The 20,097-nt window shown below is 48.0% G+C and overlaps 1 protein-coding gene across 2 annotated transcripts; it reads left to right on the forward strand.

The window, feature by feature from the left end:
• The first annotated feature begins 1,195 nt into the window (after positions 1–1,195).
• On the forward strand, positions 1,196–19,822 carry Ak2 (adenylate kinase 2). 2 transcript variants are annotated; one of them, XM_052177435.1, is made up of 7 exons: positions 1,198–1,387; positions 7,630–7,755; positions 10,965–11,075; positions 11,185–11,279; positions 15,280–15,352; positions 16,094–16,289; positions 18,821–19,822. In XM_052177435.1, exons 1-7 carry the CDS (start codon positions 1,295–1,297, stop codon positions 18,823–18,825), a joined length of 699 nt encoding a protein of 232 aa, XP_052033395.1. In that variant the 5' UTR covers positions 1,198–1,294; the 3' UTR covers positions 18,826–19,822. The 2 variants fall into 2 exon arrangements, with proteins under 2 accessions (XP_052033394.1, XP_052033395.1); XM_052177434.1 differs by lacking the exon at positions 18,821–19,822 and having other exon boundaries at positions 1,196–1,387; positions 16,094–16,459.
• Positions 19,823–20,097: the final 275 nt, after the last annotated feature.

Below are 20,097 nucleotides of genomic sequence, written 5' to 3' on the forward strand. Positions count from 1 at the left end.
TACACGCAGACACGTGTGCCACAGCACACATGTGGAGCTCAGAGGACAACCTGTGGGAGCTGGTTCTCTTCTTCCATTTTGGGGGGTCTTAGTAATCAAACACTGGTCCTTAGAGTTTGGTGGCAAGTGTCTTTTCTAGCTGAGCCATCTAGTCGGCCTTTTAACATCCACGAGGTAAAGTGCCCTGTCCAAAGAGGCAGCAGATTTACCACTCGTGTGTAGAAAATGGTTGTTATGCGCCTGTGGGGCAAGGATGGTTTCCTAATCGCATTTGCACTTGTGGTTGAGAAAGGCTCCTTTGGGACAGGATGAAACTTTGACACACCTAAAAGCTGGTGACTTCACTGCCTTGTTCAAAACAGGCTCATCTCTCTGGATAAAAACTGTCTTTCTGCTGGCATAAAAGTCTTGTATGTGTTCATATAAGCATATGCATTTTATTTTGTTAACAGTCCTGGGGATTGAGCCCAGAAACTCCTGTCTCTGTACTATAGCCAACCCAGCTCTTTCCCTTTTCGTCTGGGGACAAAGTCTCATTAAATTGCCCAGGCTGGCCTTGAATTCACCATTGTAGCCATGACAAGCTTTAAATGTGATCCTCCCAAGTAGCCAAAGTTACAGTGTTGTTCAGTGGGGGTGTTGAGGACGGAGGTGGGGGGTGGAGGAGTGGGGGGGTGAGAAGGTGTCAGGCTACAAGCTTGTTGGAATTTACTTAACCAATCTTATTATTGGACATTTGGGCAATTTATCTTTCAGTTTTAACAAGGCAATCAACATCTTTGTCAGAAAATCATTACATAGTCCTTGGTTATGCCTTTGAATTCCTGGAAATGGAATTACTGGTCCAAAGGGTAAGTTATTGCCAATTTGTTTCCTGAGAGTGACTTTACCCACTTACACTCCCACAGGCAATTTCACGGGGCTCAAACAGAGATTCTGGAGTCATTAACTGTCAAACGCCAAACTAGAACTTCCCACCCGCTCTGGGCTTCCTTCTCGTTTTTCCCGCCCACTCCATACACCAGCCGAGAGCCGCACGCGCTCTCCTGCCCCAGCGCTTCCCAGGCTGGCCCGCCTCTTCCTCGTTCCCTATTCTGCCCAATCAAAAACAGCATTTTCTCAGTGTCATCGTACTATTGGTAGATGAAAGTGTCCGTCAAGTTCGGGGGCGGGTAGAGAGGGTTGACGGATGCGGCGAGCAACCAGTGTGAGCCCGGAGTAGGCTGTGCGCTGGCCTGGAAGCGCTAGACCTGTGAGGTGTGCGGGCGGCTGGTGGAGTGAGGCTTTGGTAGACATGGCTCCCAACGTGTTAGCTTCCGAACCAGAGTGTCCGAAGGGCATCCGGGCCGTGTTGCTCGGGCCGCCCGGGGCTGGCAAGGGGACCCAGGTGAGTGTCCGCTCCGTGCCCGGCGGTGGAGCCCGCTGAGCTACAAGGTCAGGGGGGTCGGAGAGCCGGAAGCTCCTTTCCCGCCCCGGAGCTGGGTGGTGAGCCCTGGCCTGTGGGGACCCTCGCGGGGTCTCCAGTTGTGGCGCGATGTTTAGGGGAGAGTTCCGGTCGCAGTAAGAGGGAGGCTGGGCTGGGGTTCTTGGGGGAAACCCAGGGTCGTGTTAGGGCATCCAGGGACTGTTATTTGAAAATTGTAAGAGGCAGAGCGATCCCCATGGCTGAAGCCCCAGATCACAGGCCCGAGCTTTGTGACCAAGTCGCCCTCGGAGCTGAGAGCCGATTGCCCTGAGTCAGGGATAACTTCCAGGCACAAGGGGGGGGGGGCGGTAAAACTTTTATTTTTAATGATTAATGTCTACAGGCTCCACGTGGGGCAGAGTGGGAGCTGGCGTATGCTGATCGAGGCGTTCTGCCAAGAGTGAGGCATGAGCAGCGGGAGCCACCAGGGTTGGGGGGATGGGAGAAAATTTTCCAGCTCCCCCAGAAAGCTGGAGGTGACTGTATAGATCGGTTCATAAACCGCAGGAATCATGGGGGTTGTGAGTGGGACAGGGAGGGCTCACGGAGCAGCGTGAGATGGCTGTGATAGTGGTAACTGAGCGACTTAGGGACGCTAACACATTAGGTCAGCTTCAGAGTTAGTGAAATCGGTTTCACAAAGGCTTGTGTCTCCAAAGAATTGGAGTTGCCTTCTGCCCCACTGCAGTCTCACCTGGCATCTGGGCCATAGATCAGGGTGGGGATTTACGCTCCCACTTAGAGTTTGGAAGCTTTTATGATGGGTTATTGGTGCCACTCTCTTGCCCAGCCTTTGGCATCACCCACCCACCCCTCACCCCTGCCTCCCCATCAGACCCTAGGCCTTGGGACCTTGCTGATCACTGTGCTCTAAAGAGGGGATTCTTTCAAGGTTAGGTTCCCAAGCAAATGGGCACTGTCCTCGTCTTCCACAGCACTGCTGAGTTTATTATTATGTTTTTAAAGATACCTCCCCTTCGTCTTCCTCCCTCCCTCTCTGACACACATAAGGTGAGAGAGTGTGTGTGTGTGCAGGGACATGCATGCCATGGTGCATACGTGGAGATCAGAGTGCAACCTGCTGGAACCATTTTCTTTTTCTCCCACATGGAGCACAGGGATTCAACTCGGGCCATCCAGCAAGCTACTTTACCTGTGGACCCATGTCACCTGTCTCCTTTGCCGAATTCTCAAAGTTTTGGCAAGCAGATCATCATCTTGCCCATTGTTGGGACTCGGGGCACTCCGTGGAGTTAGAGGAGTGATACTGGCCAATGGGGGGGGGAGTGACCGGAGATAGGGGGTCTAGAAGACTTTTGTTCATTTCCTTTCACTTTACCTCTGCCCCTAGGCTGTAGGTCACGAAGGGCTACTGCACCTCCTCTCTGTAAACTTAAGGGTTCTTTCGTGAGGTTTCACCTGTACCTTGTACTCAGTGATTTTGACATCTCGGTCCAGTTGCCGTCCTGCTCAGTTATCAGGTAACCCAGAGTGTAACCGTGATTAATCTTGAGTGTGGACAACTTCTACTTCGAGTTCACGTAGTATAGACAGGATCACCCACAGGTGATACTTCTTCTTTTTTTTTTTTTAAGTTTATACTGAAACTGTTTCAGTAGTGAAGTAGACACCTAACTCATCCAATGCTGCTGCATCAGGGGCTTTACAGTCTACAAACATGCATGTCTGTATATGTAGGAAGCTATGTAACTTCTCAGTGTTTCCACCTGGAAAATGTTAAGTTTACAGAGACATTGGAAGATTATGGCTGTTATGTCGGGAGCACCCCTACATTCCTAGTGGGTAGAAGGGCACATGACAGTGAGCAGTGACCCACCGCTGACCACTCAGTAGCATATCTGTGCCCCCAACTCAGGTGTAGTTCATCACACGCTGATTTATTCAGATTGGGGAGAACATTATGCCATGAGCGAATTAAAGACGAGAATGGTAGAAGTTGGTCCAAGAGCTGGGCGTGGTGGCGCACACCTGTAATCCCAGCACTTGGGAGGCAGAGACAGGTGGATTTCTGAGTTCGAGGCCAGTCTGGTCTACAGAGTGAATTCCAGGACAGCCAGGACTACACAGAGAAACCCTGTCTCAAAAAAACAAAAAAAAACAACAACAACAAAAAAGAAGTTGGTCCAAGAAGGCTTTGTGCGCTGATAAAAAGTTTGGCTTGAATGAATATGGCCGCTCATGCCTGTCTGTAGTCCCAGAGACTGAGTCGGGAGGAAACGGAGGAGACTAAGACCAAGTTTGAGGGCAGCCCAGCTAATGTTTGAGGCTGGCCTGGCTGCAGAGTGGGACTCTGTGTCTGAGAAAACCACCACAAAACTAAGAGCTGGGACTCAGAAAATACACGGCACTCACTTAACCTCCATCCGCCTCCCCTCTCCTTATCAATCAGGAGCCGTAAAAATATGGGTGGCTGTCGCTTCATGGTGTTGAACAAAAGTTCACACAAAGCCTGCAGAGTGGCAGCCCAGAAAAGCGCTCTGCCTGCAGACACACACACACACACACACTCACAAACTGTAAGTTTGTAAGTTTTAATGTTTATTTTAAGTTGTAAGGGAGCAGGCGCAAGCTTAGCTACTGTGGAGGCTGAAACTGGAGGCTGACAGGTTCAAGTCCTATCTGGGCTAAGATTGAAATCAGCCTGAGCCCCAGAATGGCAGGGCTGGGAACTGTTCTCTGGCTGTTCACTTAACCCAGCTGTGTGAGGTCTTGCGAGTCCTCAGTACCACAAGAAGCAGAAGAGTGGTGTGATAGGCCCCAGTAACCATCGGCTGATGGCAGCCATTGCTGTCCCCATCCACCCTCCCTACAGATCGTCCTTAAAGGAGCTCCAGGCACTGGAGCAGTTTTATAATATATTTTAGTATCTCTAAAACAAGATCTTTTAAAAAAATACCTAAGTTCAATAGCCCCTAAAACTGTAACAGATTTTAATAGTTAATGTTCAAATTTCTGTCAGTCTCACACTTAATTTTTTTTCTCCCTAATCTTTAAAAAAAAGAGTGTTCAGCATATGTGTGACGGTGTGTGCACGCATGAGTGCTCATGTGGAGCCGGAGAGCATCTCTCCGTCCTTTCCCCCCTTCCACCGCGTGGGTCCCTCGTGTTGAACTCACGACACCAGCCAGCCTTGGTGTTGGTACTTTTACCTGCTGAGCCATCTCCCCTGCCCTGTCCCATTTCTTTATGCTATAGTTTTGTAGAAGAAACCTCCTTGTCCTGAGAATATTGTTCCTTTTCTGGGAATTTTCCATTATATTCCTTTGGTGTGTTTAACATCTTCCTCTCTCCCATTTCCTGCAGATATTGTTCGTTGCATCCAGTTTATCCGATTGTTTCTTGGCCTGGCTAGGTGCTGCCATGCCCAGGCCTTCGGTGGGACACTTCCAATACAGTTTGTCTGTGAGGGTTTAGGAGCTATCACTATCTGTGGCCTAAGCCTAGCAATTAATTATGGGGGGCAAAAACAATACTGTTCTGGTTGTATTACTCCTTTTTCACTACTTAGCTGAAATATCTCTTTTCTTCTCTCTTCCCTTGCTCCTCCCTCTTGCTTTTTTTGAGACCAGGTCTCAGCAGGCCGCCCATGCTGGCCTGAAAATCACAGTGCTCCCTCTTCTGCTTCCCAAGTGTAGGATTCCAGCCAGTGTTTGGCTTGTGCATCTCTAAAGAGAACCTTTGCATCCCCCAAGTGCTCACTTACCCAGTGGGATTGATAAAGTCCACTTAAATGCTCGCTCTGTTCCCCCTTTGTCAGCTTTCCACGTAATGGGTTGACTATGGAATGTTTTTGGTTGAGAAATTTAAGCAAGAAATCACAACTCGTTTTCCTCGTGAAGATGAGAAGATCCGAGAGCAGCGGTCCTCCCTTCCTGTGTGGCGGCAGTCACTTGTAGCCGAGTGGTGTTTCTGCTCCGCTGATTCCTTCATGAATTCCCTTCTCTGCATACAATGCCCAGTCCACATTAGCAACTCTTTGCTCCTGACCTGTCCAGTGATATTTATGTTTCCTTCCCCCTACTTCCTCCTGTACTGGTATAATTCCATTATTATGTGATTTATGTCAACATGGCTAAAGTTACATTTTCTTTTCTGGGCTAGGAGCTGGCTCGGTGGACACACACACACACACCTTTATTTTAAGGCAGGCTCTCTCGCTGGCCTGCTGTTCATCACATAGACTAGCTGGCAGTGAGTCCCAGGGTTCTCTCTGTCTGACTCCCCAATGCTGGGATTGTAAGCACACACCACCACAACCAGCTTGTTGTACGTGGGTTCTAGAGTTAGAGTTCCAGTTATCATGCTTACAAAGCAAATGGTTTTCCAGCTGTGCTATCTCCCCAGCCCCATAGTACACAGCAATCGAGTGCCTTTGACAGATTCCAGCCCATCCGTACACTTCATGGTCTGGGTGAGGCGGGGTGGGGTGTGTGCTCCCACGTGGCCAGCAGTATACTAAGGCACACTCTTGCACCTGGCTGTGGTGTGTGTTCTTACAGCTTTAGAGTCACCCGGAAGTGACTGAGCAGCCTACCACCAGGGATAACCATCGAACACTTGAGTTACCAGAGCAGCTTTTCTCTCTGGTATTTAACCCTGGCTTCTGTGATTTATTTGCTCAAGTTTATTTTAATAAACACAGAGTAGATTGGCAGGAAGCTCCAATCCCTGGGTGTGTGGTGTGTGTCCACAGTGCAGCCAGCTTTCCATCGTCAGCCATTGCTGGCCTTCATTTTCACGGGCGCTGTCTCTAAACCCAGCTCACTGGGTTCTATTTCCCTGTGAGGTGATTTCTTCACCTCAGTGGAATCAGTCTGTGAATCACAAACCAGAATTTCCTGCATGGAGTCCCATCCATTGTTTTGTCTCATACCTGAGAAAACACCCAGTGAACCAGTTTAAATAGGGATCCCAGCTACTACGGAGCGCCTGTGAGGACAGAACAGATCTGGAGGATCTGAGAGCCTTTTCCATCTAAACCACACCAGACTCTGAGTTACATCTTCTTTTCTGGGCTAGGAGCTGGCTCAGTGGCACACACACATACCCTTTTTTTTTTAAGGTTCTCTCACTGGCCTGATGTTCATGTGTGTGCTCGTTTGATGTTGTGGAGAAATCTAAATATGTGGTGATGGGGGGGGCCGTGTGTGCCTCACCCCGGGCTGTGTGTGTTCCAGTACAGCCTATGAGCTTGGGGATCTGCGTCTCCTGAAAGAGGCACGAACAAATACTTCCATCTGTGTAAGTTGAGCTATGGCGGCCGTAGCTGTGACAGCCAGCGCTCACTGAGGATTTACATGCTGTACTTTACATGTGCGGATCCCACGGAGAATGCTTGTGGGATAGGTGATACTCGATTACTTGCCTCTCTGTTTCACTTAGATTTAAAACCCAGAAAGTAACTCCTCAAGTCACACAGCTAGGGATGGGGTACGCATTATTGTAGAGGCTGACTCGAGCCCACACTCTTAGCCAAATGGCCACATTGAGCCAGCTGGAGCAGACACCTGTCTGTAGTTGAAGCCACTCAGCAGGCGGAGGAAAGAGCTCATGAGGCCAGCCTGAGCTACGTAGTAAAACCTGGTCACAAAACAACCTAGAGCCCCTCCCAAAACTGATGTAAGATGGTTGCTATAGAAACGATCAGCCTACACATCTCATCTGTGCAGCACAGGCACTTTCTGAGTGGATCGTGTCCTTCATGTTAAACAGATGTGGAAACTGCTCTGGGTCCGGGAGAAGGCACGTGATGGAGCCTCCCCCAGCTGCCAGGCCTAGTGGCCACTGCGTGCCACAGTGACAGATTCCCCCTGTGGCAGGCACTCAGCCAGTCTTGGTCCGTCTGCTTTATCAGACGAGCTTTTCTGAGCATCACGGCAGCTACGTGAAGTATTGCGAGGCCGCTGAGTTTGTTCTTGGTTATTACAGGAACTTTTTCATGCATCGGCACATAATTGTATAATTATCACAATAACTCTGGTGTTGCTTTGCATTGGAATGGAAGGTAACATGCTTTTATTCCTGTTAGAAGCAAGAAAGTAGACATTTGACTAAGCTCACACAGCCAGTAAATGCCAGGGCCAGGTTCATATCCACAGCCTGCAGCGTTAACTCTTTCTCGGTTTTTGTCTTTGGCTCCACAGGCACCCAAATTGGCTGAGAACTTCTGCGTGTGTCACTTGGCCACTGGGGACATGCTGAGAGCCATGGTAGCCTCAGGCTCGGAGCTAGGAAAGAAGCTGAAGGCAACGATGGATGCAGGAAAACTGGTAGGTTTGGTTGTGCTGGGAATGTTGCTTTTCCTTTTCCTGGGTCCAGAATGGTGCCTCCAGCTGCTGACGACATTAAACATTTACGACCTCATTCATCATAGTCGACACATTTGACGACTTTACCTGCCAGTGAGGACACAGAACATTTCCACTATCTTAGAAAGTCTTCTGAGGTAGTCCTGCGTGGCAGTGTTTCTGACAGACTGGCAGGCAGTAGGAACCTTGAGCACAGCACAGCATTGGGTTTATTCTGGATTTATGATTTCCTCAGAACTTACTTGTATAGTTTATTATTTTGTGTACACAGGCAAGCTCTTTTTACAACCATTTTCCCACCTTGTTCATAGTAATTTTTTCTTTATTGTTATTTTTTTAATAAAGTATAATTTCTATTTTTTTTTTTAAAAAAAGATTAATTTCGGGGCTGGAGAGATGGCACATGGTGGCTCAAACATCCGTAAAGAGATCTGATGCCCTCTTCTGATGCATCTGAAGACAGCTACAGTGTACTTAGATATAATAATAAATAAATCTTTTTTAAAAAGATTTGTTTCATGTATGTGGGTACAGCAACAGTCTTTGATGGCATCAGATGCCAATTACAGATGGTTGTGAGCCACCATGTGGTTGCTGGGAATTGAATTCAGGACCTCTGGAAGAGCAGTCAGTGCTTTTAACCGCTGAGCCATCTCTCCAGCCCATAAAATATAATTTCAAGGGCTAGAGAGATGGCTCAGAGGTTAAGAGCGCTGGTTGCTCTATTGGAGAATCTGGGTTTGAGTCCCAGCATCCACATGGCGGCTCACAAGGATCTGTAACTTCAGTCCCAGGAGATCTGACATTCTCTTCTGACCTCAGCAGACACCAGGGATGCACATAGCGCACACACAGACATGCATGCATACACATAAAATAATAAATTCTAAAAATGTAAATGTGTGTGTGTGTGTGTGTGTGTTTGCCAGCCAGACTTGGTGGCAAACACCTTTAATCCCATCACTGAGAAACAAGCAAGCAATTCTCTGAATTTGAGTTCGAGGTCAGCCAGGACTATACAGTGAGAGCTTCTCTCAAAACAATATATATGTGTACATACACGCATATACAATTACATCATTTCCCCCATTCCCTTTCCTTCCGCTAGCTCCTCCCATGTGTTCACTTTATTCTTGAAGATATTTTGTACTAATGCTTTTTATAATTTACCCAGACTGGACATATCAAATTGAAACTGATGTTCTTAGGACAAGACTTAGGCACATATGCAAAAGAAGACTCAGGAGATAGCAGAAATGTTTGTAAAGCTCTCTTGGGGCTCACTGCTCTGTATTTATAACAAGGGAGTTTCTTGGCCGGTGTGGAAAAGAGTCCTATGTAATAACCCAGTAACCAGCCTGATTTGACAAACACAGTGAAGTGACAAATGTTTGCTTGAGGCCAGGTCTTGCTTCTAACGTCCATTCTAGGACCTGACGTCTGGTAATCCTTCCAGAAGTCATTTTGTTCTTGAACCCAGTAGGCAGGTGCTATAGCCGCAAGCCACACTGCAGTTCCGTTGTACCTGTGTTTAATTTTCTGAATTACACTCAGTCAGTGTGAGCATCTGCCTGGCCCAGCATTCCTGTGGAGGTGAGGACAACTTTTGGGGATCAATTCTCTCCTTCTACCATGTACTCTGCACTCAAATTCAGGTTTTCAGGCTTTGGTAACAGGCGCTAGTACTCGTGAGCTACCTCGTTGCCTGTTGTTGCTTTTGAAGCAAGATTTGGCATGTGTCTTTGGTTGGCCTGGCACTTAGCATGTGTCCCAGGCTGGCCTCTAACTCAGCCTCCTGCGCTGAGGTTGCAGGATGACCACCACGCCTGGTTTCTCTGCCCCTCGTTTCTGTGCATGTTGCTTGGCTAGAATCTGAACTTTGTTTTTATCCCCCAGATTACCTCCTGGAGATGCCAGAGCATTCTGAGTGATGCCACAACCTGTCTGGCCAAACAGTGCTTTCTAGCTTCCCTTTTGTATCAGTGAGGCAGTGAATCAAGCCAGGATGGTAGATAATTTGGACTTTGGGTTTTGGCAGAAAGTTCTGTGTGAGAGGGAATTGGGATGTAGCTTATCTCTGCCTACAGTTGCAGACTGCACTTTGTCCCCACGTTCACAGCTGCTCCTGAAGATGAAAGCTTTAACTGCCAAGGTTGGCAGCCTTTAGTGTACGTAACACAGGTGGGAACTCCTCTCTTTAAAGGCTCTGGGAGAAAGTTTTTTTAATGCTGTGAGATGTTTTGGGTGGGATTTTTGTAGAGGCTTGGACTACATTGTGCTGGCTTTCCATTTCCTTGTTTCTGATCCAGTATTGCCAATTCAGTACAATTCTTTCCCAGTCTAAGACAGTCCCAGGAAATATCAAGTCCTCATGTCAGTCGTGACACCGTTAGTCTAATGAACTTGTAAATGAGGGACGGTTGGTACTTTCCCACGCTCTGGTCAAATACCATTCCCTTCTGGCTCTTGGGCGATGTCTCCGCACAGTCCCCTCATCCTCTGGAGGGCAGCTTGTTGCTGACAACAGACTGTGGGTCCCTTGTCCCTTACCAGGTTTATTGAAACACATTAGCATTTCAAGGGGAGAGGCATGTCTGTGGCCCCTCAGAACTGCAGTGCAGCCTGTACTGGTGAGCTTTGCGTTGCTGTGATAAATACCTAAGAGAAAGCAGCTGAAGAAGAGAATGCCGTTTCGGCTCAGTCACAGTCCAAGGTTGCTTGGTGCCTGTACTTCTGGGCCTGTATTGCGCCGTTGTGGAAGACGCGGCAGAACAAAGCTGTGCACCCTGTAGAGGCTGAGAGAATGACCAAGAGTGCATATGCTCAAGCAGGAGGCTCAGCGGGAGCAGTGTGGAGCCCATGCAGAGGTGGAAGGTGCCGACTGGCTCCTCACACGAGCCGTGGCGCGTGTGCCCTCCCTGCCCATCCTCCCTGCATACCAGTTTAAAGATACGGTATTGGAGATCAAGCCTTCGACACGTGGGCTTCAAGGGGGTACATTTAAGATCCACAATGACATGGAGGCCCCCCACCCCCCATTTACTCTGCCTCTGCTTCTATGGAGTCAAGCTGACTTGCTGTTTAGTAGGAAGTTGTTATACTCAGTCCACTTTGACCTGTGTTTGAGGTGTAGCACCTTGACAGATTTGAACAAGGCTCTTCTCTTCTAGGTGAGTGACGAAATGGTGGTGGAGCTCATTGAGAAGAATTTGGAGACGCCTTCATGCAAAAATGGCTTTCTGTTAGATGGCTTCCCTCGGACTGTGAGGCAGGCTGAGATGGTAGGTAGTGTTCGTGTCGCTGTTGCGTGACGGCGAGTGCCGGCCTCTGTATCAGTCTCTGAGGAGATGGGTCTGATCAAGCTTAGGTGGGTCCCATACTCTTTTCCAGCTTGATGACCTCATGGAGAAGAGGAAAGAGAAGCTCGATTCAGTCATTGAGTTCAGCATCCAAGACTCCCTGCTGATCCGGAGAATCACTGGAAGGTGTGTGTCCCTACAGATGCCTTTGTGTTTCCCCAGCTTTGTGGGGCAGAAGTTCAGTGCCCCACATGATCACAGATGTCCCCCATTTCTCCCAGACCCATCTCTCTAGCCTTATAAACAAACCCTCTTCCCCTTTTAACAATGACCCACCAATGAGTGCTGCTAACATATTTATGGGTATCCAGTGGAGTGTGGTCAGCCTACCAGGGGCCTTCTACCCTTAAAGAAACTGGCCTTCTCAGCTCCTCAGTTAGAAGTAGGGAGCTCATGAGCCCCTCCTGGCCCATGCTAGAATGTTGACTAGCTGATCTTGTACGGGTCTCGCAATGTGAGTTCATGAGCTCTTGGAGAATAGTGCAGTAATGCCTGTTTCTAATCTCAGAGTCGTGTATGAAATTAGAGTAGTTCTGGCTATTTGTTGTAGTGGGAAGAAGAGAGCCTGGGGAGAGTAGGCCATCCCCTCAATCTTCTTGAATGAGGATAATTTCACTGACAAATTTTAGGAAGGGAGTAGAAGGGGGAATGAGTGTTGCTTAGGGGAAGGGCTCAGGGTGCAGCCTGTGATAGCCTGTCTTGAGGTGTATAGCTGTGTAGGAGGTGTGCATCGGAAGCTGAAGGGGCAGAATGAATGACGGTGGGACGAAAGCGTGGGTCCAGGGGGAGATCTTCAGCACTGAGAGGAGTGGGCTTCGCAGAGCTTAGGTGTCATCACACGATCTGGAGCTGCCAGGTAGTGGGGCAGAAGCAGCATTCTGAACATATTCCTTTGGTGCTAACTACAAATTGGGGCTGGGGGAGCAACTAAGGACCCTGTGTGGGAGCCTGCTCATAGTCACATGATGTGATGGAGACTTCTGACTGGCTGGGGGGCGAGGAGTGAGTGAGAACCCCAAGAACAAGCTGCAGGATGTCAGAGGAGGCAGGGGGAGTGTGCTGCCGCCTCCTCAGAAGACCCTGCGCCTCACTGGTGTGCCAGACTAGTGAGGAGTTATCCAGGCCTATGCGGCAGCTATGTGGTAGGACTTTCTCTGCCTTGCTGATGGGTGGAGAGGAGGAGGCGGGAGCTGAGGATTTAACAAGGATTTCGCCACAGTGACCTCAGCTCTAGTGACCTTAAGTTATTACTCTGTTTTTTTAAGACTCTGCTCACAGAGGTTTGAGTTCTTGTTTTTCATATATCCTAATTATCTTACCAGTTGGCTCCCTGGTGTCACTGCCCTGAGGTCCAGTAGCAACTCACTTGTGTTTTAAACCCTTGAAAGAACAAGGATTTAAAACAGTGGTGCAGAACCTGTGGGTCTCAACCCCTTTGGGAGTCAGATGGCCCCTTCACAGGGGTCACCTAAGACCATCAGAACACACAGTTAGCTACATTATGACTCAAAAGTAGCAAAGTTACAGCTATGAAGTAGCAACAAAAATACTTTTATGACTGGGGGTGGTTACCACAACACAAGGAACTGTATTAAAGGGCCTTAGCATTAGCAAGGCTGAGAACCAGGGCTCTAGACTGCCACACTATGGGTTGGTGGTGTAGGAGCCCAGCCTGATCACTGCCCACCAGGCGCAGTGGCACATGGGGCTGTTTTGGTCGTGCGGTGTGTGGCCCTGACTGTCTAGAGAACTGGGAGATCAGGCTTTCTTCATTTACCTTTGGTTTTTTCATGGGTATATGTATGCCTTGTGTTCTTAAAAATGTGGTTTCTAAATGGCTAAAGCATAGCATGTCCTGTCGGGGCTGGGGGACTCTGGCTGGGCTCTGAGTGGCAGCCTAGGGAACAGAGGAGAGAGCTGTGTCTGTCGCAGCCTGACTGTTGGACGCCCCGTTCCCCAGAGGATAAATGCCATGGTCCGCTCTTTTGCACCTAGTCCTTTCCAGAGGCCTGTGCTCGGCCTCTCCCCACTCCCTACTCGGTGCTGTTTCTGAGTGGATACGCCAGAGAAAGCTTTCCAGAGCTCACACGGGGAGGACCCGATTCCACCATAAGTAATTGCTGTCACAAGCCTGCCTCACATCGTAGCTTCACTACAGCTGGTTTTCTGTGCTGTCCCCCCCCCCCAGCCCCTCCATTACCCTTTCCTCCTTATCTAATGTAAATTGGTCATCTTATCTCCCCCAAAATATGTTGTGATTAAAATGCAGTATCGCTTCATGGCTAGGACTTCAACAGTATAAATAGAACTTCCCATATAATAGACAAAATATGTCCTCCCCAACCTCTGAGCCACTGGAAAGTCCTAGAAGAAACAGGCACACTAAAAGGTGGTAGGAAACTCTGAGCAGACTGTTATGTGACAGGCTTTCAGTTAAACAGAGGGGAAATTAAGAAAGTACAACTTGTCGGGTCTGGTGGTGACACCTTTAATCCCTGCTCTCAGGAGGCAAAGGTTTTTGAATGGACCTGAATTTGAGGCCAGCTTGGTCTACATAGCAAGTTTCAGGACAGACAAAGCTACATATCTTACATTCCTTATTTCAAACAAACTAACAAACAAAAACACCCACCCGGCAATAACAAACAACTCCAGAGCCCAGGATTGGCTGCTGTAGAGTATGGCCCTGCCTCTTCTTGGATGTCCAGGTTCCTCTTTGTGTGGCTGTCCCCACTCAGGAGTACGGGCTTGCTGCTAAATAGGATTCAGCACAGATGAAGCCACCAGCCACATTCTCAGTACCAAATACTGCCTGCTCTTGACATAGTTCACTGTACATGACTGCAGGGACCACAGGTGAGAAACTGTCTGACCCTGGCACTGGAGTCACCGGTAGTTGTGAGCTGCCCGGTATGGATACTGGGAACCAAACCCAGGTTCTCTACAACAGCAGCAAGCATTCTTACTGCTGAGCTATCCTTTGCCCTGTTTACAGCTCACATGCAGAGACCAAGAGTCAGTTCATGTGGGTCCCAGGGACAGAGCTCAGGGCATCAGGCTTGGTGTCAATGCCAATGAGCCTGCCCCCAGCTGCTGCTGTTGTCGGTTTACTTTGTTTTGTTGTGTTTGTGTTTGTGAGACAGGATCTGCACTATGTAGCCCAGGCTAGCCTTGAACTATGGAAATTCTACCTTAGCTTTCCCAAATTTTGGGATTATCATCATGAGCTACCACACACAGCTTCCTTCCTTGTTTGAAGATGGTATCTGACTGTTGCTCATGCTGGGCCAGAGTGTTCCCTCCACGTTAGCTTCCCTGATAACTGAGACCACGGGCACACACTGCTGCGTCCACCATCTTCAGGATTGCTCTAATATGTCCTTTCTCTAGTGCCTGAGCACTGCTCTTACTTACGCTGTCACTTATCTGTGTGGTCACAGGAGTGTGCACTATCTGCATAGCTATAACATGCTTGTATATTTTGCATTATAACCAAATTAGACTAGAAAAGCGTGCAGCTGAGAGTGGGCTTGTGATCTCAGCTGTCTGTAAGGCTGGCACAGCTCCAGTCTGGCATCGGCTGTGGACCAAGCCCTGGCTTTAATTAAAGGAAGAAGGAGATGAAGAGGGTAGAGTTAACCTCTATCCTGAGTTCTCCAGCACTTTGGACAACTCGTGTCGAAGGCTGTCATGTTTCTTGTAGCACTTGATTTCTGCTAAGTGCTGCTGTGGCAGACCCATCACTTTGTAAAGAGCTGGGTTCAGCATACATTCTGGTTGCAACTACAAACTTGTTTAGCAAATAGGTTTGACTAGAATGGATGGCTGTGTGTGCTGACATCAGAGTTCTTCCAAAACCTAGGTGAGGTAGGTCCGCCAGCAGCTTTCCTCATGCTTGGACAAAGCAGAAAACACTCTGCCTTTGGCATTTTCCTAAACAAGAGGTAGCAATAGCAGGTCCTGTACCAGAAGGCTGGTCATTTCCCTAGGTGTGGGCATGAGGTGGTTCTCTGCTGATTTAAAGTTTCCATTCAACTTCTCTTTTCCTGCTTGTCCTCCCAAGAGTCCTCTGGAGTACCGAGGTATTTCCAGGCAACCTGACTCATGATCATTTGCTGTCTTGCAGACTGATTCACCCGAAGAGTGGCCGGTCCTACCATGAGGAGTTCAACCCTCCAAAGGAGCCCATGAAAGATGATGTATGTAAATTCAGGAAGGGAATGGGTTGACTTGGGTTGGGTTGGTTTTACTTAATCAGAAAATATCACTGTCTTGTAAATGAGATGACTGGTGACAGATCTGGACAGTGTCTCCCAGGTGGCTTTATGCTTGTCCTCTGTTACAGCAGTCCCTTCCTGGCACCATGGCCATCTAGGCAGTTGGCTAGTCAGGAGAGTGTTTCCAGGAGCTGGCACTGAAGAGAACTTTGCTGACTGTTGTGCTCCAGAATGCCTCGTTCTTGGGGTATTTGGTGACTGCCACCCGAGTCTCATCATCCATGGTCCCTGTTCATTTGCTATGTGGCGTTTCATGGTCTGCTATAGAATATGCAGGCAATAGTGGCAGATGTCCTAGGCTTACTTTTGTCATATGAGACAAGTTCTATAAATTCAGGCCGCATTTCAAAAACTGACAAATCTACCAGAGTGCTTTCTCATCTCACTTGCAACTAAGACTGGGGTTGCGTATATGCTGGGGCCTTCCTTCCCGCTTCCGTATTCCGACTGAAGTGCTTGTCTTAGAAGCTGAGCAGCCTGAGCACGGAACAAGTAGAGAGCATCAGTGCTTCTGGACCTCTGCTTCCGGCCGGCGTAGCACGGTTCTTCATTAGAGAAGCTCTAGCTTGACTCTCTTGCCTTGAGTGGCTTTGGGACCAGGTGGCATCCCAGGCAGACTGGCCACATCTCGTAACAGTCCCTCCTGTTCCTTGTTGTTCTCAGATCACTGGGGAACCCCTCATCCGCAGGTCAGATGACAATGAGAATGCCTTGAAGACCCGCCTGGAGGCCTACCACACTCAGACCACTCCGCTCGTGGAGTACTACAGGAAGCGGGGCATTCACTGCGCCATCGATGCATCCCAGACCCCTGATGTCGTGTTTGCGAGCATCCTGGCAGCCTTCTCCAAAGCCACATGTAAAGACTTGGTCATGTTTATCTAATGTGGGGTCTAAAGGGTTTCTCTTCTTCCTCTCTGTGAAAGGAATGGGTGGTTACGGTTAGGTAGGTGAAGGGAACTTCCTTTCTCAGACAGCAAGGTTATCTTCTGATGTACTGATTAAAAAGCACTTATTTGATGTGTCTCATATGTGCAGTGCTCATCTGTGTGTGTGTGGTGTGAGTGTGTGCCCATCTGTGTGTGTGCGGTGTGAGTGTGTGCTCACTCTTACATTCTGAATCTTGTTTTACCAGCTGTTCACTTTTCTTTCTATTGTTTTAAAATAATTAGCACACAGGGTATTAGATATCAGATAATCATTATGACTTTTTTTTTTCCTTGAGATGGTTTCTATGTATGTCCATCCATTCTGGAACTTGCTATCTAAATCAGACTAGTTTCAAACTCATAAGATCTGCCTGTCTCTGCCTCCTGAGTGCTGGGATTAAAGGCATGGGCCACTATGGCCAGCTTCATTATAACATTTATTTATTTATTTATTTATTTAAAGTGTATTAAATTATACTGTAGCTGTACTGATAGTTTTGAGCCATCATGTGGTTTCTGGGAATTTTGAATTCAGGACCTCTGCTCGCTCTGGTTGGCTCCATTCACTCCGGCTCCAGCTTAAAGATTTATTTATTGTTATCTCTAAGTACACTGCAGCTGTCTTCAGACACACCAAAAGAGGGCGTCAGATCCCACATGGTTGTGAACCACCATGTGGTTGCTCATATTTGAACTCAGAACCTTAGGAAGAGCAGTCAGTATTCTTAACCACTGAGCCATCTCTCCAGCCCATAACATTTTTTTTTAAACAAGATGTGTTTAATAGATTTTCTTCCCCCTCCAGCCACACACACACACAAAATCTTTATTAGTCACACCCTTAATTCTATTTTTTGGCCAAAATGAACTGCTCAATACTTATCTGCTAGGCCCCCCAGTTGTCTCAGAGCCTCATATATTCACCACAAGCAGCTGACTCCAAGTCTGGGGTCACATGAAGCCAGGCGGTGTCACAGTTCCTGATGTACATTCTTGACAGGAAACAAAAAGCCACAAGTCAGTGGATGCGTGGGGATCTTTAATTTTTTCCCCTTAAATGGAATTTAAAAGACATTACAGATTCCAGACATTGCTAGGACAGAACATCCACGTAGAAGAGTGACAAGGTTGGACTCTTTGTGATCCACATTACAGCGCTGTAAAGTGCAGACCACACGGGACTTCTCTTTACACAGTGAGCTGTTGTCAAAGAATTGTGTCAGGTAGAAGGTCCTTTGGGCTCAGGCTGTCTCTGAACATCAGACTAGGTAACAGGATGGCTATGTCTGTTTCCCCAGACAGACGGAGTTAGGGTTGTTTTTGTTTGTTTCCAGGAGTGAACCAAACGGTGCCTGGGGATAATCTCTTTGGATTTATTCCCATCAGAAATTTGTTCAAACACAGGGTATAAAACCCAAATCAGATGCGTCCCTTTCAAATGTAACCCTTCACCCCATATTTCATGATGGGTAGCATCACCCCAAAACAAGACCACCTATGATCATTACAAGTTTCTATTCATAACCTTAACTCTCATAATTATGAGTGTCCTATTGTCTGTGCTGTGCCTTTTGGTCTCTGGTTACTTTGTGACAGATAAATTAGTGAGCTGTTGTGACGAGACCTCAAAGCCTTCAGCCTCTGGAAAAGCCATTAGAAAGTCAGTGATGTAGCCAGTAAATACCGCCCACCTCAGCATAACCTCCTGCTGCCTCTAAGTGCTTGGTCCCCATCTGGCCTGAGCTCTCCTGCTGTCTAAGTTTGTCAGAGGGCTTGCCTCCACACGGAGGCTCCCGGGTCCGGCCCACTTGCTTCCCTTTCAGCCTCCAAGTGCCTGCTGCCGCTGCCCTGCCATGTTTCCTGGGCTTTAAGCTAATTCTGTCTGCTCTTAACAGAAACCCAGTCTGGCTTTGTGTGCTTCTGGAAAGCACATGACTGCTAGGAATGGACAAGGGAGAGGAGTGAAACCAAAACTATCATTAGGCCTACAGGACTGTGCAGTCCTGGAGGGGGTGGGGTTCTGTGCATCCTGCACTTGACATTTTCTAGGCACTTGATCTCTAAGTACAGGCCCCTGAGTGGTTGCTAATTAAATGTGACTGATCTGTGCACAGACATTTGCTACCTGTCCATATACATATGTATATATACATATATATTCATGTATGTACATGTTGTCAAATAATTGTGCTATGGTAATATATACCAAATGCATGTGACATTTGGGCTTCAGGTAAGAGCTGGAAAGTCCTAGGGTACATGTGCACTGGTGGTGGTCGGGATTGTATTTTTGCTTTAACTGCAGAATTGTAACCTCAGCGGGCATGAGAGCTTTCAGAAACCTGGCAGAGAAATGTCCAGGATTTGATGCATCTGGTTGCATGGCAGCCTTCCCTGATGTCTGTTTGTTTGTTTGTTTAAAAAACCCATTTTATTCTCTGTTGTTTCCTCTCTATTTCAGCCTAGTAACAGAACGCCAGGCGAGACCGCACCCCTGCTCATCTCCCCCGCCGTGGGATCCCTGCTCTTAGGTGCTGGGCAGAGGGAAGAGGGTGGTCATGGGAAGGAAGAATGGATGGATCGTGAGGGAGGTGGGGAGGGACTCGAGAGGAGATTTGGAACACTGGCAGTGTTATAATTAGTAAATTTTTTTTTTTTTTACACATAGGTGAGAATTTTTAAAGTATAAGCAAGGGAAAAGATTAATTTTGTTAATAAACTGTGATTAGAGGGCATTGGTGCAAATAAGGAGACATGGTATTATTTTTAAGCCATCAGCCCCTCCTTTCCTCTGGACCACAAAGCTAATGCTCTCTAAGAGACCTCAGCTTCTACGTAAGAGCCTCACGGATTGCCAGGCCAAGAACACAGCAGTCAGACTGGGCCTGTGTGTCCTGTGCAGAGGAGGGGCTGTGGACCCATTCCATAGCATTAAGGACTCACCGGCACGTGTAGAGGAGACAGGGCTGTGAGCTTGTGGGCACTGCTGCAGCAGATCATTTTTACTGGAATTGTGGGGAGCAAGGGGAGACAGACATCCCACACTTGTGACTTGAGAGTTGCCTGCTCTGGTGACAAAGCCTTCAGCCACCCAGTACACACTAGTCTTAAAACCTTGCCTTTGTTCATCCACGGGACCCTTTTCAATAACTGAGCAAGGCCTGGGAGTGTACTCAGTGCTGTGTGTGCTCAGTGCTGTGTGTACTCAGTGCTGTGTGTACTCAGTGCTGTGTGTGCCTGGCACTGTGAAGCCCTGGGTTCAGGCCTCTGCAGGGAAGGGTTGGGAAAAAAGCTAAAATGTCTTAAGCTAAGTCATCCAAAGATTGTCTTTCTCACCCTCAAATCCTGGGACTGGGATTGCCCAGCCACACTGTGATGTATTTTTCAATGAGGTGCCTTTCATAACTGACCAAATGCTGCCGTGTTTGGCCCCTGAGTCAATAAAATATGTTGCAAATTTGTACCCCTGTTGTGGAGTTTTTTGAAGAATTCTGGACTACAAGACCAAAAAAAAAAAAAAAAAAAAAAATGATGTGGAACTCTGGCCCTGTCTTGAAGCTGGTTCTCATGATGGTTAGCACGGTGTCCTGGGCATGCATGCGCACATCCCTGAGAGCAGCCTGCACCCTTGTAGCCATCAGCCTCTGAGGTGAATGACAAACGCCAGTGGTTAGTCAGTCACATACTTCATTCCTGTCTCATCTGAAAAAAAGCCTTGGTGCTGTCTTTCAGCCTTAA

Source organism: Apodemus sylvaticus, chromosome 3, assembly GCF_947179515.1.
Source record: "Apodemus sylvaticus chromosome 3, mApoSyl1.1, whole genome shotgun sequence".
In the NCBI taxonomy this organism is placed as follows: domain Eukaryota; kingdom Metazoa; phylum Chordata; class Mammalia; order Rodentia; family Muridae; genus Apodemus; species Apodemus sylvaticus.